The 15,607-nt window shown below is 41.8% G+C and overlaps 2 protein-coding genes across 3 annotated transcripts in view; both read left to right on the top strand.

The window, feature by feature from the left end:
* The first annotated feature begins 2,300 nt into the window (after positions 1-2,300).
* Positions 2,301-8,787, top strand: LOC139931086 (uncharacterized). Of its 2 annotated transcripts, XM_071924491.2 has the most exons (7): positions 2,301-2,913; positions 3,999-4,131; positions 5,011-5,145; positions 5,842-6,761; positions 7,653-7,782; positions 8,114-8,233; positions 8,388-8,787. In XM_071924491.2, the coding sequence occupies exons 1-7, from the start codon at positions 2,427-2,429 to the stop codon at positions 8,545-8,547; spliced, it is 2,085 nt and encodes a 694-aa protein (XP_071780592.2). In that variant the 5' UTR covers positions 2,301-2,426; the 3' UTR covers positions 8,548-8,787. The 2 variants fall into 2 exon arrangements, 1 of the variants encoding a protein (XP_071780592.2); XR_011785502.2 differs by lacking the exon at positions 7,653-7,782 and having other exon boundaries at positions 8,388-8,519.
* A 966-nt stretch (positions 8,788-9,753) lies between these two features.
* Positions 9,754-15,607, top strand: part of hectd4 (HECT domain E3 ubiquitin protein ligase 4) — a 42,415-nt gene continuing 36,561 nt past the window's right edge. The window contains exons 1-2 of the mRNA XM_071923901.2: positions 9,754-9,903; positions 14,916-15,469. Of these exons, the coding sequence (XP_071780002.1) occupies positions 9,757-9,903; positions 14,916-15,469 (701 nt within the window). The 5' untranslated portion in view covers positions 9,754-9,756. The remainder of the gene's footprint in view (positions 9,904-14,915; positions 15,470-15,607) is intronic.

Genomic DNA, 15,607 nt, shown 5'->3' with positions numbered 1-15,607 from the left:
ACCATGTGATTTGAGTAACTGAACAGTGAACAGAAATGTTTATTTTTCAGTTTTCATTTATTAGTTGCGGTGAGAACTGGCAGGAAGAAGGAATTCTTTCTGCCAGCTCTACTCTTCTGAAGCACGTGGTTCGCTCTGACAGCTCAGAGGTTTTCTACTGCAGTTTTTATACTGAATGCACATGGTCAGGTTTCTTACTCTTACAAATCAGTCTGCTCCGCTTAATAGGAAGAGAAGGTGGAACAGGTTAAGTCATAAGTATGTGCAGCTTTACCTGCATGCACTGTGATCGTGACTCTTGTGTGCCTGGAGCAGTCATGGCCCGCTTTTACCCCAACGCACCCTTTCCACAGAGCGGGGCCCTTTCCATCCTGCCACACCCCAATCATTCGAGGCTTTAGTGTGTGGCTGTTCACTAATCACAGCGACCCAAGGAAAGCACACCTTACACAATGGAATGACCTCAATTTATACAGCTGTTTGCAAGTTACTCCAATGTCAAAAAACAAAAAGACAAAAACAAAAAAACCTATGCATGAAATGTCTTGTGGTTCAAGATATATACATATACTTTTTAAGAAATTAACGCTATTGTAATTCAATTAATGTTTACACTTCCCCATAACATTCCTATTAATACTTTATATACAGAAGGCCATAATAACACAATTGCATCTATGCTGCATGACTATCAGGATGCTTATTGATATGGTTGAGACAGCTTAATTGAAATGGTGTTATCTGAATAAACTGGTCTGATAGCATCCACAGGACTGATTGATAATGTGATACCAACTGAGCACATCAACGAAAAGAATTTATCCAACTCTAGAAGTAGCATACATTGAGATTAATCTCATTCTTGGAGTGAGACATTCTGTATATAAACATCAAGTTCTCTCCGGTGTCTTCTCTCTCTGAACAGCCACTCTGCCCCCCTGTGGCAGTGATTCACACCTCACAGTAGCATCATACACTGTCCCAAGTAATGCTACTTCAGTCACAGTGGATCATCGTGTGATGGTCAACACATACTATGTTCACTCTTTATGTTTTTTTGTCAGCAGGCTTCTCCCTGAGCTAAACATCTAGCTGTCTTCTACTTGATTCTGCCAGTTCAGTGGAATGTTTCCTGGTTCTATCTCTGTATTTGTAAATAGATAGTGCATGCACTGGAAATATGTATGTTTGCAAATAACTTTGCATGTAAAGATTTTGCAAAGAGTTTACACACAGATCAATAAAAATGAATGAAAAGTGACAAACCTAAGCATGTGCATATGTTTTTATGCTTGTGATGTGCAGTGTTGAAGGATTTAACAGATTTGTTTGCTTTTATAATAATAATAATGAGAAGAAGAAGAAAAAATGAAGAAGAGGAAGAAGGGGCAGCAGCTATATTTGATTAGCACTCCTGATTGACACTGCTGCTCAGCGGTATTAAAATAATAATAGTAATAATAGTAATGATATCCTACAACCTATAGAGTTATACTGGATACAAAGGTACATTATTGGACACATACAGCAACTCTTTAGGGACGACTGATAATGCTGGTTGGAAAAGGCCCACTCAGTTCAGAAAATGTATTGTGCATCATCAAATTGCCAGAAAGAAAACACAATGCTGGCAGTTGTTCTAAAGTTTAGGACCCTATATTGTCAGTGCATGTTCACATTGTGTCCTTAATCTGGACTGAGTTAAAGACAAAATACCTATACCCGTTTCCCTGAGGCTCCAAGTAAAGTAATATTTATTTGCCTCCCAAAACATTTCATGTGAGCATGCTTTTCCCTGGCCAAGTGGAGACATGTTTCTGCATTCAATCTAGTGGGTATTATGCAAAACATGTTGAGAAGGAGCCAGCCCCCAATAAATACCACATTTCTCAATATATTCAACGTTTCTCTTATTGTAAAAATATTAGGGTGCTTAAGCCTTGTACATTTTTGGGATTATGGTTACATGAAACAGGAAATTGCTGATTTTCATCAGGAGTTTAGGCTACATAAGGGCATCGAGCACAACAAGACCTGATGAGTTTGTATAGCTTAGTAGGTAGTTGCCTCCTTCAAATTCCATGGCAAAATGCAGCTCATGCAAGTATAAACACTGCTTGAGTCAGGACACACACACACACACACACACACACACACACACACGTATACAAGGCCAGGTGAAGAGAGTGTCATATTTCTGAGGAGCCTCTTCAACTGCAGGCCTATGAGAAAGCATCATCTACAAGCGGGTGAACCGGGTACTCTGTTTGGCATGCATGCCTCTGACAGAGTGAAACGCCTTAAAGCCGGCCGGTGCACGTCGACCAATTACAAAGACATTTATGCTGCAATTAATGTGGAAATTTTACTCCATTCTGACAATAATTTGACACCTAAACAGGATTATTCGCCCGTTCTGCTTTGAGATGCAAAGCCGATATCTACTGTATGTTCTTCTTGCCTTATCATCGCTCATTTTGTCAAATACACAAGATGTGATCGTGTCAGGTCACTTCTGCCACAGAGCTGGTCCTGCCGGGGAGGGACAGACGCGCCTCATGTTTCTGCGGGAGGAGACAGCCGGTACGCGCTCCTTGTACCTGACCCTGTGGTCCAAAGATATGCGACTTGTAAGATGCGAAGTAAATACCGACCCGCTCGTCACGGAAAGCTACCGCTCTCTCTGCAGCAGAAGCGGCACTGAGGGTCAGGAAATCAGCCAGCGCTTCAATATCAGTATGTTGCTGGCTCCGGGTGCCGCCTGCGCCCCGGACTCCACCGCTGCGCCGCAGTTTACCAAGCGCACCAAGAGAGATGGAAGTGAGGGGAAAGTCCGGAGGAAACGCGCCTGGATATTCCCAGGGACGCTGTGGTGCGGCACTGGAAGCAGAGCCACCGGATACGAACAGTTAGGTGAGGATGGTGGAGTCGCTTCTTCAAATTCAAGTTCATATTGTTGTGTTTAAATTATGAGCACAGACAATCCTAGTAGTAATACCATAGGAGATAAAAAGTATAAACTCTATTGAGTACAACAGACACACTACAAGTCCCTTTAGGCATATTATAGGCTATAAAAATTATAGAGTAAATTTACAGTGATAGCCTACCAAGATAAAAAAAAAAAAAATAGGCTACCATAAACTAGGTCATTACAAATTAACTATAGAATTCCGCAGACACGCTATAAATCCATAAGCATACGCCTATTTTAGAATTAGGCTATTATAGTGATGCCATATAAGAGATTAAAAAAAATATCATGTAGGTAAAGGTCACTATAAACTCACTATAGAGTGCCACAGAAGTCACTAGTAAGAATAGTAGCCTATAGCCTATTATAGTGAATTTTCATGAAGGGATGCGCCGTGATGCCAATTAAAGCCTATTCGTTTTTCTTTGCACTTCTGTAATGTTGAATGACGATAGAGTTTAACTGAATTGAATTGAATTAAAGTTATGACTTAGAGACGCGCACTTACTGAATGTATTTTTTCCTGAACTGAACCTGTGCGCTAAATTTGGATGTTGAACGCATATCTATGAAGACAAGGTTTCCTGGGACAATGTAAAGGGGCATTGTAGCCTATAGCCGATTACCATGAGCAGGAGCACTAGGGTGAGATTAGGCTATGGCACAAAATACATCAAGAACATAACACATGAGGAGTGGAGAGCTTTAGAGGTAGCACACATCAGGAGTAAAGTAATGACAAAGTCTGATGGACATTTTTAAATAATATCCATACCAAAATAATGTGCTTGGTATATTTTATGAATTAAATTCTGTTTTACAACCCATACATGTTTGATTTTCAAACGAAATAACCATATTCCTTTGAGGTCAACAACTTCTAGATTTTAAATCAGGTTGGCTATTTATCTGGACTACGTCATCTCTGCTTGATGACTCGCTCACATGCAAAGTGTCATTCAATATGTTTAAATGATGTGGAGATTTACTCGACCACCAATCCACTTCTTGTTCTCCTGCACAGGAATGTTTGAGAGTGCAGATCGATGCTGCCGGGAGCATGACCACTGTGTGCATATCATCCCTGCCTTCACGGTGGATTATGGAGTCTTCAACCCCAACTTCTTCACTGTCTCACACTGTGACTGTGACCAAAGGTGAGTCTCAGCATGCACCGCAGACCTCAGTAACTCATGTCCCCCTCTGCCCCTCAGCCCTGTCCCCCCCCCCCCCCCACACACACTTCTCTGACTAGCATGGGCATACAGTCCAGTAAGGGTAGACCTGTGTGAAGACTGATTTTTCTCATGCTGATTGAATTCCTCAAGGGTGTGGTGGTAAACGCCATTTATACATTGCATGCCTTTGTACTTCGGAGTGTTGTCATCTGAGGAATATTTGTATTAGATCATTTTGTCACTATGCCAGTGGATATAAACAGATTTAACTAGGAGGACCTGGGGGCATGTAATAATGCTTTTGATCTGTAAGTAATAAATACAGTGCAATTGACTGATTGCAGTATTACACTACATATATAGTTATTGACTCAACAATGTGCTGAATCCTTTATAGTTCATACATTTGCACGTAGAGTGAACATGTCACTCATCATTATTGCGTTTGCCGGCTGAGAGAGCATTTCGTGCCTCTTTCAGTATCCATTATTTAAACCCGCAGAGACTCAGGAGGGATGCCAGTTTTCGTCTCACTTGGCACAGAACGCAGACAGGTGCATGTGTAATACATTTCACCTCTAATTCCTCTTCTTCATCCATAAGTAACAGACATTTCGAGGATTATCCCTCGCAGCTAATGCTGTAAAGGTTATCTATCATTACAAGCTGTTTGGATTACCCAGAAAGTGTGCATGAAATGAGGCAACATCCCGCAATGTTTACCCTCCATAAGTGTTAAAGTTGGGCTAGTCTGACTTCTACTTTTGTTTATCGCTATATTCCTATTGTTATTGAAATTGCGTTACATTGCATGCAGTTAAGTTCTTAATGGCTTTGTCTCTCTATGCCCATCACCAGGTTTCAACAGTGCCTTCTTGGTGTGAATGACACCATCTCCAATATGGTGGGCTACAGCTTCTTTAATATCCTGAGGGTGCCGTGCTTTGAGCTCATACAGCAGAGGCGATGCACCGAGATGTACTGGTGGGGAATGTAAGGGACATATTGATATTCATGCTCAGAGCTTTGCTGCATATTGTTAGAGTGCGTAAGTGGGACACAATAACTGCTCAGTAAAACAGGACACTCCGTTGTTCAGTGACATACTGTACAGATAATATGGGAAATTGGAGCAGCAACTGCACCTCTAAAGTTCAACTGAGCAGCTTGTCTTGTAATGACATGCCTGACACTCTGCCAACCTCCACATAATACCCGAGGGCATAGTGCCACACCCCCACTCTGTTTCCACAACTTTGTCTATCAGATTACCAACAATCTTCCTTACAAACAAGAACGGATTAATGGTTAATTTGTTTCCAGCAACCCTGGTATTACGTTGACAAACCCAAATTAGAAGTAAAGAGGTAAAAAAAAAATCAAACATTCTGAGAATATTTGGAAATACCCTTTTCCGGTGAACTATAATTAATGTTTTTTTTGTGCTTCTTGAATTTGCAGTGTGTTACTATAATTACCTTGCAAGGAAAATGCTAATTACAGCCCTGAAATGACAGAACCTGTGACCCAAAATAGCAATAACAAGTTTACCTTTTCTGAATAGATAAATATGCAAGGAACATGGTCAACATTTGCAAGTCAGAAATATAAAAAATACAGAATGGAGTTTATGAAAGAGGTTTTCTCTTGGCGTGGCTGGGTTCTAACTTTCATGTTTACTCTCTGTAGGTGCAAAGTAGCCAAAGAGGCCCCGTATGCCATCTTCCAAAACCCCCTCTCTTACAACACTACCCGCGTTACAAGCAAATATGGTGACACCAGGGATAGCAACGAGTCAACAAGTATTGAGGGGCACCATGTAATGGAAAGACCGCCGACCAATCCAAACAGAAAGTCGCCCAAAGGCGAACACAGATGCACCTCCAGAGACCCACCCAGAGGAGATACTTTCCACCGCAAAAAGAAGAAGGGGAAAGGATGCAACAGAAGCAGGAAAACATCTACAACGTTATCCACCCAAATGCCCCCAGTATCGATGGCACACAGTACCAATCCTTCAACACTGACAACTGCAGCCCTGATACAGAAGATGACAAATGCTTCTAAAACCAACACTTCCATATCAAATAAGAAGAAATGGGGGAAAAAGAAGGGCCTCGGAAAGCAGCTGACAGCTTATCCCACACACAAAAGCCAGGTTCCATCACAGGTGACCACAAAGTCATATCCGAAAACAGCATCCACAACACAAAGCACCCCAACTGTAACACAGAGAGCTGCGCTTCATCTACCAACAACCATCACACCGGCGACCACAGTAACCACCAAAACTCACAAAAAAGTTCAGAAGAAAAGTCGCCGTTGTGGACCCAGGATGCCTGTGAGGGGCGATACCTTTCAGCCTCGTCGTAAAACTTGTCTGGAAAAAAAACCATCTCTGACGACAACTATTATACCCTCAACATCTACAGCTGTATTACCAAGCCAAGGGACAGCAGCTCAGACTCAACGGCCCAGTAAGACATCAGCATCACCCAAAGGGAAGACTGCAACAAGACTGTGGAATACAGCTCCTTCTACAACACCCATCAAAGTAAAACTAGAGACAGGACTCCCACCACAAACAGCTGTCCCCCTTCATCAGGATGGTGAGTCTCAAGGCAGAGAAATACCTATGTACTTTGGGATAAAACAAGCCAGGAGCCCATGATAACAGGTAGTACTAAAACCTGAAGCAACTAGTCTATGCAGTAACAAGCCTGAACCAAACCAAGGCATTACACAGTGTGACAGGACAGCACCTGCAGCTACTGTAACAGTGACCCAAGGGCAGCGTAACCCCAACTTGCCCTGGCCAATAGTATGACTCCTTGGAAGGGGTGGAAGACGGCATGTGGGGCCCCTTTTGCATGGTAGCAGAAGGGGCCCCACATGCCGTACTCCACCCCTTTGCTTACCACGCCACGTTCTACAAGCGAATATGGTGACACCAGGGATAGCAACGAGTCAACAGGCACTGAGGGACATCATGTAATGCAAGAAGCACTGATGCCTTCAGTAGTAGAAATTAACACCCGGAATACTGGCCGGTATCTTTCTATAACATTACACACATTATAACATGATAACATTTGAATGCCTCAAAATGCTCTCTTGCATGAATGAATTACAAACTTGATCTGCTGTATAAGTGAGTGAGCAAGTTTTAAATTAACACATTACCTGATTCTATCTGAAACAGCATTGAAAACAGGTAGGGCATTTTACTATGAAAATTGTATAATAGATTTGACAAATATTGTTCTTGGCAGGTCATTTTTATTTAGTTTAGACAAAAAAAAAAAAAATTCAACACTGATCATAGTCCTCTGAAAGAGCTGCCTGTGTTCTGAGTCCAATAAATGAAAATGAGACTTTTGTTTTGAATAACAACTTGAAATGGAAATTGTAAAGAAAGTGACGAGTTGTTTGGCTATATAAAGAAGTGTGGGTACCTGGGTAACTTGTGAGATCATCTGTGTTTATTTTTTGTGCTGCAGACAATCAGCTCCTGTGTGGAAGCCTCAAGCATTTGGATGAATGTAAATACAAAATCCCTCCTTTGGAGAAGAAGTACGAGCTGCAGAACATGGAGTCAAAGACCGTCTACCATTGTGGTTGCACCAGCCGGTAACACAATAGCACAACACTTGGTTTTTATGTACGCTGCACTCATGAATGTAAGCACAGGCATGGTGAGCCTATCAGTCCTACCTACGTAATGTGGAGTGAGAAAGGTCAGAATAGGCTCGCCTGTTCTTACTGGCAGCAGCAATGAATAGCTCTCTTGGTGATTGCTTTATGCTCTCGCTCTCTCTCTCTGTCTCTCTCTCTCTCTCTCACACACACACACATACATTGAATCTTTTCATCTCTTACTTTTTATTTGCCTTGCTTCTCAGTGTGTTTCTCTCCATGACGTTGTAAATAAGCCCTGCTTGTCTGCTTGTCAACTTTCCAGGTTGGCTGGTCAGATTGAACACTCCAAGATTCCCACTGTTCTCCGCTCTCTCCTGATGGATTTTGTCTCTCACTACTGCTTTAAACTACCAAAAGAGAAAAAATGCCGTAACAGAAAAAGGTTTTAAGCTCTGATACTCTCATTTATGTTAATCTCTGACAACGTTTGATGGCAGCTGTGCCAGTCTCCTGTCTAATGTGTTTCTCACTTTGCCTGTGTGACAGATTATGATGTTGGGTCCCGTCATTGATATTTTTGTACAATTCTTTTCTAGCTGTGCTGCTGGCTTCTCTAAAGCCTCTGACCTACTTCAGGCACTTAAGAAGATAGAGGAAAAAGACACTGCTGGAGTACAGAAATCAGGAAAAAGAGGGATTCCTGTTCATCTATACAAGCGATGCCTGAGGATTGTTGAGCCTGGGAAGAGAGGCTGATCTTACTCCACCGCTCACATGATTATAGACTGAGCTGTAATGTACATTAAGCAAACATTTTCTGTATCTCTATGATGATGGAAATTAGGTTTGGAAAATTAGTGAGGACTGAATACAACCAAACCCCCTCTTTTGATTGATATATTTTTTGTGAGTATGCCCTGGACACATATTTAATATATTTATACAGACCTGTAATGTAAGGCCACACATTATTAATTTATACACTGAAAACGCAATAAAGTCATTTATTTTTCACTTCTGTTTGAGTTAATGAATTGATTTGGAATTACATTGTGTCAAGGGCAATTCCACAAATGTTCACAGGGTGGCGCCCTAGTATCTGCATTGCAAATCTATTCAATGAGGATGATTAGAGACTTTGTACTGCTTTCCAAAACAGCCAGTCTGCTACTAATCTAAATCCTGAATGGAAAGTTTTGAATCAAATATTACCGGACTACATTACCTTAAAATAGGAAATGACGATACATGACTGTTACTTCTCCGGGCATTAGAATTACCCCATTTGTTTTACTATTAATGAGTTGGTCATTGTTCTGTTAGCTGTTTAAAGGTTTAGCACCGATATCAACTCATGAATTTTTGACAGCTTATTCTGGCCCGCGGTGCATGCTGGGAACAGCTAGTTGGCCTTGGAAACATGGCGTCGTACTGACAGCTGGGAGGTTCTCAGTATCTTATCCAACCGCTGACACAGAGGTTGGGCCGTTTACGGAGCTGTCTGCTCCTCGTTTTTTTACTTGAAGGGAGCTTGGTTCAGGTACCGTCTTCATCTAGGAAAAGCAGTCATTTTTAAAGGTGCAGTGTAATAACGGATTTATTACGAGTGTCACGCCCACTCTGGTCGGTAAGCGGTAACGATACCGTACGCGTTAGCTACCGTTAGCTGGCTACGCTACTAGCTAACCAAGCCAGCCACCCAGCTAGCAGCCGCTATTAGTACGACATGAGCACCTGTATATGAAGAGGACCTGCCCTGTCCACTGCCTGGCTGTAGTCGGTTAGCTGGCAACCAGCGATTGTCGATAGCAATACGTTCTACCTTTTCAAACATCAACATTAAAGTGGACGGCGACGATATGTTATTGTAGCTAGCTAGCAGGCTAGCTAGGGCGTTTCTGTCATTTTCAGTCACTGAATTTTTAATGTTCGACCCCTTTGGCATCATTGTCGGAGGAGAGAGCGATGGGCTCCGGTGCTGTGGATTCGTCCCAGTGGCTCTCGGTGAAGGAGGAGACGATTTTCCTTCACGATGGACTTATTCGGGTCACAGATCTGGCTGAATTGCCCAGTGAAATTGGAGTGTCAGAGCAGGGAGACACTGAGCAAGAGGTGGGTGAAAGACATAACATACATACACACACACATTAGACAGTACGATGGCTGGGTTCTTTATTGTTCTGTTAATGTAAATATGTTTCATTTTCAACGCCCTCAGTCAATGATAACGGGTTAGTGCTAACGTTTGCTAGTTCCAACCTGCTTATTGAACCATTGTCAAGTTAGCAACAATTGTCCATACATTTCCGGTCATGGTATTTCAAAATAAAAGTTCAACAGAACGTAAACAACTATTTCACGTCAAGAATGTTGATTAAAAAATGAATGACAGTGTCAAGTCAGTGTTTTGGTAACAAAATGTTTTTCTTATAATATTTGCAAGTACATTTGATTGGTGTTATTAGTGAAATACTTAATTGGACTATCCATAGATTGTTCTATTCAAATGTAACTAAACAAGCTGCATAAAGGTGGTACATTGTACCTCAGGTATCAAATTACACAGCTCCAACATTTATAGGTAATATTGCCAATCCAGCAGCTTTTTGTATGCAGCCAAGTTGAGCCAACCCCCAGAAAATGCCAAGTCTGCACTAAATCGGACACATTATTTGACTCTACAGATGTTGTTTAGCAATTGTATCAAAACATAGTGGAGACCAATATTCTCTGTAGTAACATATATGAATCCACAGATTTTTAATAACTACAAGTGATACAGGTATCGTAGCATTTCGGTAGCTGCAAAATCCACTTGACACATATATGTAAACACATATACGGTAAGCAATGTCAGATATGTTTTATGGTAGAGATTACAATATGCGGCCTGTATAGTCTAAGTTAGATGGGTTATTGACTGAGGGGGTTTGTCTAAAGATAGCTGTACAGCCAGCTGTTATTTCACTCGCATTAAATATCACAAAGCTTCGTACTTGACATTGCTTACACTCTTAATTCCACTCAAGTGCAAGCTAGAAGTCATCCTGAGCACTTGATGTTTTTTAGGTGGCTTACTGTGACTTACAGCGCTTATCTATTCAGCGCTTTTATTTTGGTCTTAAAACCGGAAGTGACATGCTCGGTAGCTTCTGCAGACTTGACACAGATGCCGATAGAAACTTCCAACGTTAATGTACATTGCATCCTCGCTAGATTCTACCATGTAAATGATCTAAGGTTACATAGCAAGCAATCTAGAGAGTTTGCCACAGTATTCTCTCATCAGCCGGTGGTTACTGGTGGATAATGAATACCAGACTGACAGTAATGAACATGTTTTACGCTCCTTAATGTTGTTACGTTAGGTTAGCTATAATTAGGCTATTATATCTAGCTATTGATATTGTCATTGCTTCATTTATTATTCAGTCAAATTTTAACTCAGACATCTGAGTCTCTTGTATTCAACTTGCTGGCTGGAGAACTTAAAAAACTCTCATCCACCTCGAGGTTCATATCTGCAATAAAGCATTCACATTTCAGGGTTTTGGCTTGTACGACAGTATACAGAAAAACAATACAACGTACGTTACGTTTTTAGCATCTATTGATTTTTAACAAAAAGATGTGCTTACACACTCCTGGCTCAGATGTACAAATGTATTATTAAAATAAATTATTAAAATTATAACTTATGTTTGAATTTTAGTATTTAAATCAGCACTTTGTTAGTGTTAATCACATCTATTTATTTGTACAAGATCAAAAGGTACTGAAAAGTTGCAAAATGCTGGGTACTTCAGTTGGGATCTTAAGTTTTCTGCTTGCTCTTAAACCTTTTTTTTTTTTTTTTACAATATCAATTGAACATGATCTGAGTTAAGTTAAAAACAGAAATGTCATGCTCAAATCTGTGTTCTACAGGCAAAATTAAAAAAAAAAAATCTTTTTTGAACTGACTGACACTGCTACCCAGCCTCATCCACTTGTTTGTGATACAAGGCCAAATGAAGTTTAAAATGCCAAGGCATCCATATAGATCTGCTAATATTCCAACATAGGAGTATGGTAGTGTTAGACCAGCTGTCAAGCCCATAGCAATACATTGGGAGAGTCAGCATGGGGGCACAGCTGGTTCCACACCTTCTGGTGGGGGATGTTTCTCATACAGACAGCGAGTATGCTGCAATTGGGTGAAGGCTATTGTGCTCATCAACTTACACTGCCTGCTTGACTTCATTTTTATAATATACAGTGTGGTGCACCCGACTGGGCAAATACAGTTGGTTGTGGTACCAGCATAACGTCTTTTATACAATCCCCCTTGGGAATGGTGGCTGTTTGAGAGAGCATAATGCTCAGAACATTTAAATATATGGAAATTTGCGACCCCAAAGTGTACTCAAAATTTGAAATGTGCACGCGCGCCCATTCTGAAATACTTTGGTGAGCATAAACATTTTATTCCCATGTATAAGCAAGGAAATTGCACACAGTTGATTGACTATATCTCTGCACTTTTTACTCATGATTCTACACATGTTACAACAGCTGGAAGATTAGCTGACTGGTTGATTTAGAGGTCTGATGTTTGGTAAAGCTTCTAAATCCTACATGACTGCAGGGTTATAGCTGGTTCCATAAATCACCAGTTTGCTATTGCCCTCGCTCCCATTTAATACCAGATGAGATTAGAGGCCAGCATTAGATACTAACAAATAGACTGGGAAAATTAACACCAGACACCACCCAAATGCTGTTAATTTGGCTGTGATTAATAAGTCTGGCTATTCTGCCAGCCACTCTGAGAGGTAACAAACCACTGGTAAAATAATGAATGTGACTGGTCAGTTTTGAATTTGACCACCCATTGTTGATGGTAGACTAAAAAAAAAAGCTAATTTCTTGCCCTGGTTCCAAACATGAGATATTTTGTCGTTTTGTTCATTGACAAGCTCAGCACTACACCTGGAGCGCGCAACACAGCTTCTGAACTTACACTTCTCGTTTGAGCAGTTCACAAGAAGAAACACTTGGAATTGCTGGCTCAGGCATCATAACTGACAGCCAGACTGTTCACTTGGAGAAATGCACGAGATGTTGCTGACTGTACCTCTGTTTATTTTGGCAGCATGCACAAACTTCACATCGAAGTTTGAAGGCTATTTTGTGCGCTCATGTTGTGCTAAGCTTTGGAAGGCAATATCTCCTGTTGTGAGTATTTATTGCAACAGTACCTATCATGGGGAGCTATAACAGGTTACACAATAGTAATAGCAAATTGGACATGGTTGTAATTGTGTGTGAACTCCCACATGTACCATGGATTTGGGGCCTTCAGTATTAAGTACAAAGTGATGGTTGTTTTGTGATGCTATAGGTATACTATCAATGGACTGCACCTGGGACAAGGCAAGTTTGTTATTACCTCTACTAATTTGTTATAGTGGCATTTAAGTAGAAGTTATGCAGTGATTAAACACTGATAGCAGGTCATGGTCTTAAACTGGAGGTTGAGATAAATGGGTTGTAAGGCGAACATCTGTACTGTCTGGTTATCAAACCATCACTTCTCATTCGCCACCACCCGCTCTAACCTGTGTTTTCACCAACCTCACTCTCTGTTAAGGGTAGAGCAGTCTTTTGGAAGTTTTTCATCATGCAATTCATTTTTTGTTCAAATTTAACAGACAAAAAGGGTCTAACTAAAGTTTGGCAAAGGAAGAAGGTGGTGCGGATTTAAATTTAGCATAAATGATAACTTGTATGTAGGTGGGACTCACCAGCTTGTCACATTAATTAAAGCTTTTTGGAAAGAGGGAGCAGCACAAATATGGACAGAGATTGTGTTGTAAAAAAGCCAAGTGAAATAATTATTGTTAGATTACAGTAAAGTTATACTGGATAAAATTGGATGTATTAATTTTTGAAAAGCAAAACCGAGATAGAAATGGAATAGCCATGTTTGTTGGTGCCCACCTCCTATATTTGTAAGTGTTAGTATGTCCTGTAACCTTTAGCAAGAGTCTGGTCTTGGAAGATATTATACTGTGATTCTCTGTAATTTTGTCCTTCAAGACCTGCCCACTCTTTATAGTGACAATATTGTGTCTAACTTTACAATTGACTAGCTAGGTCATTCAGTGCCATTAGACTGTAGGTGTTCTGATGCTGACTATTTTTATCCACTTGCAGCAGTCTTTTTGCAGAGCAAGGTGGAGAAGGCCCAGCGTCCAGTTAAGGAGTGTTACCGTAACATTAGTAGCATTTCTGAAATGGAATCAATACAGATTGGGCCTGCTAAATGGTGTAATGGATTTTTTTCTAGTCCATGATTCTTGGGCCACACAGTGTAATCAATATCTGAAATGCTGCCTAAGTGCATATGAAGCACATTGTTCTCCCTTCTGATAGGCTAGCCCCAATGTGCCTTGCTATCTTTGATCATTATTTCCTAATCAAACAAACTGTACACACTAGGCCTTATGTTTTGAAACTGAGTAGTTAGACTGTAGACATACGTTATACCAATAAATCATTGGCATGAAAATGTCAGTTGCTTATTAACCCACCCAGCGAATGGCCTTCTTCGACCATGCTGACTGTTGTTATGGATTAACCCGGCCCATAGTTTTGGTCAAGGATGCCAGTTTGAAGAGGATTTTTATCCCTCTGTCCCTCTGTTGCAGCAGTTTCAGGCTGAATATTGATGAAGCCAAATATTCTCAAAAATAATTCTCTGGTGAAATTTCAGACTGAGGTGAACTTGAACACCCCCCACCCCACCCCATTTAAATCTATGTCAATGAAATTCAAAGACTCCACTGCTGTGCTTCTCCCTTATATTTGATTTAGCTGCATATTATCTGAGTGAATCTGCCCTCTGACGAAGCAAATCTGATTTGTATGTAGCCAGACCAGGCCAATGCTTGATGGGGATTACGAAGTGAATGCATTCTACAGGGTGTCGTCATCATTTAGAGATCTCTGCCTGCAATCTCTGACTTTTTTTTTTCTCAAAGCAACAGACCAATTATGACTGTGATGACTACTGTTAATGTCTCCCTCTGTTTTTTTCTCCCACTCTTCTCCCCTACCCTCCACCTCCTCCTTCATGCCAGATCCTAACATTTGAGACAAAGAACCCGGTAGAGCTGGCCGAGCGTCTGCGCGCTGTCTGCGGGAATCAGAGCAATGCATACGCACGCCTGCTGGAGTACCGTCTCAACGCTCTGCGCGGGCTGTGGGGGGCACAGCGGCAGCTGGCCCTGGAGGAGCAGCAGGAGCGAGAGGGGGCCGGAGGGGCTGATGAGGAGGCCTTGGCCCTGCTCAAACGACAAGGTCTGCTCCAGCAACCCGAGCAGGCGCCCTTCACCTCCCGCGTAGGTCTGCTGCTGGTCTTCCCCCTTCTGCAGTCCCAGACTCGCAGTGACCCGGCGCTCTGTGGGGTCACAGCAGAGGTACTGCTAGCCTGTCTGCGGGACTGCCAGCCACTCAGCCTCAGCAAAGAGCCCGCTGACTGCCTCAACGGCCTGGAGGGGCTGCTCTGCTCCTGGCTGGAAGATGGTGCCCAGCAGACAGGCCAAGCGCAGGGGCAGGCTCAGACGCAGATTCTCCACGCACACAGGCAGAGGGAGAACGCTGCTGCTGCCCTCGTGGCACTTGCCTGTGCCAGGTGAGACCATACACCTAGCAGCAGAATACACCAACTTAACTGAGAAATGCTCTAGATTTTCCCATCATCTCATCCTCTCCCTCACCTTTGCCACCCTTGCAATTCCCAGGAGGATCCTTCTGTTGGCTCTTGCTTTAA

Source organism: Centroberyx gerrardi, chromosome 8 (genome assembly GCF_048128805.1).
Source record: "Centroberyx gerrardi isolate f3 chromosome 8, fCenGer3.hap1.cur.20231027, whole genome shotgun sequence".
NCBI classification, from domain to species: Eukaryota; Metazoa; Chordata; class Actinopteri; order Beryciformes; family Berycidae; genus Centroberyx; species Centroberyx gerrardi.
This window is presented reverse-complemented; position numbering and strand designations above follow the sequence as displayed.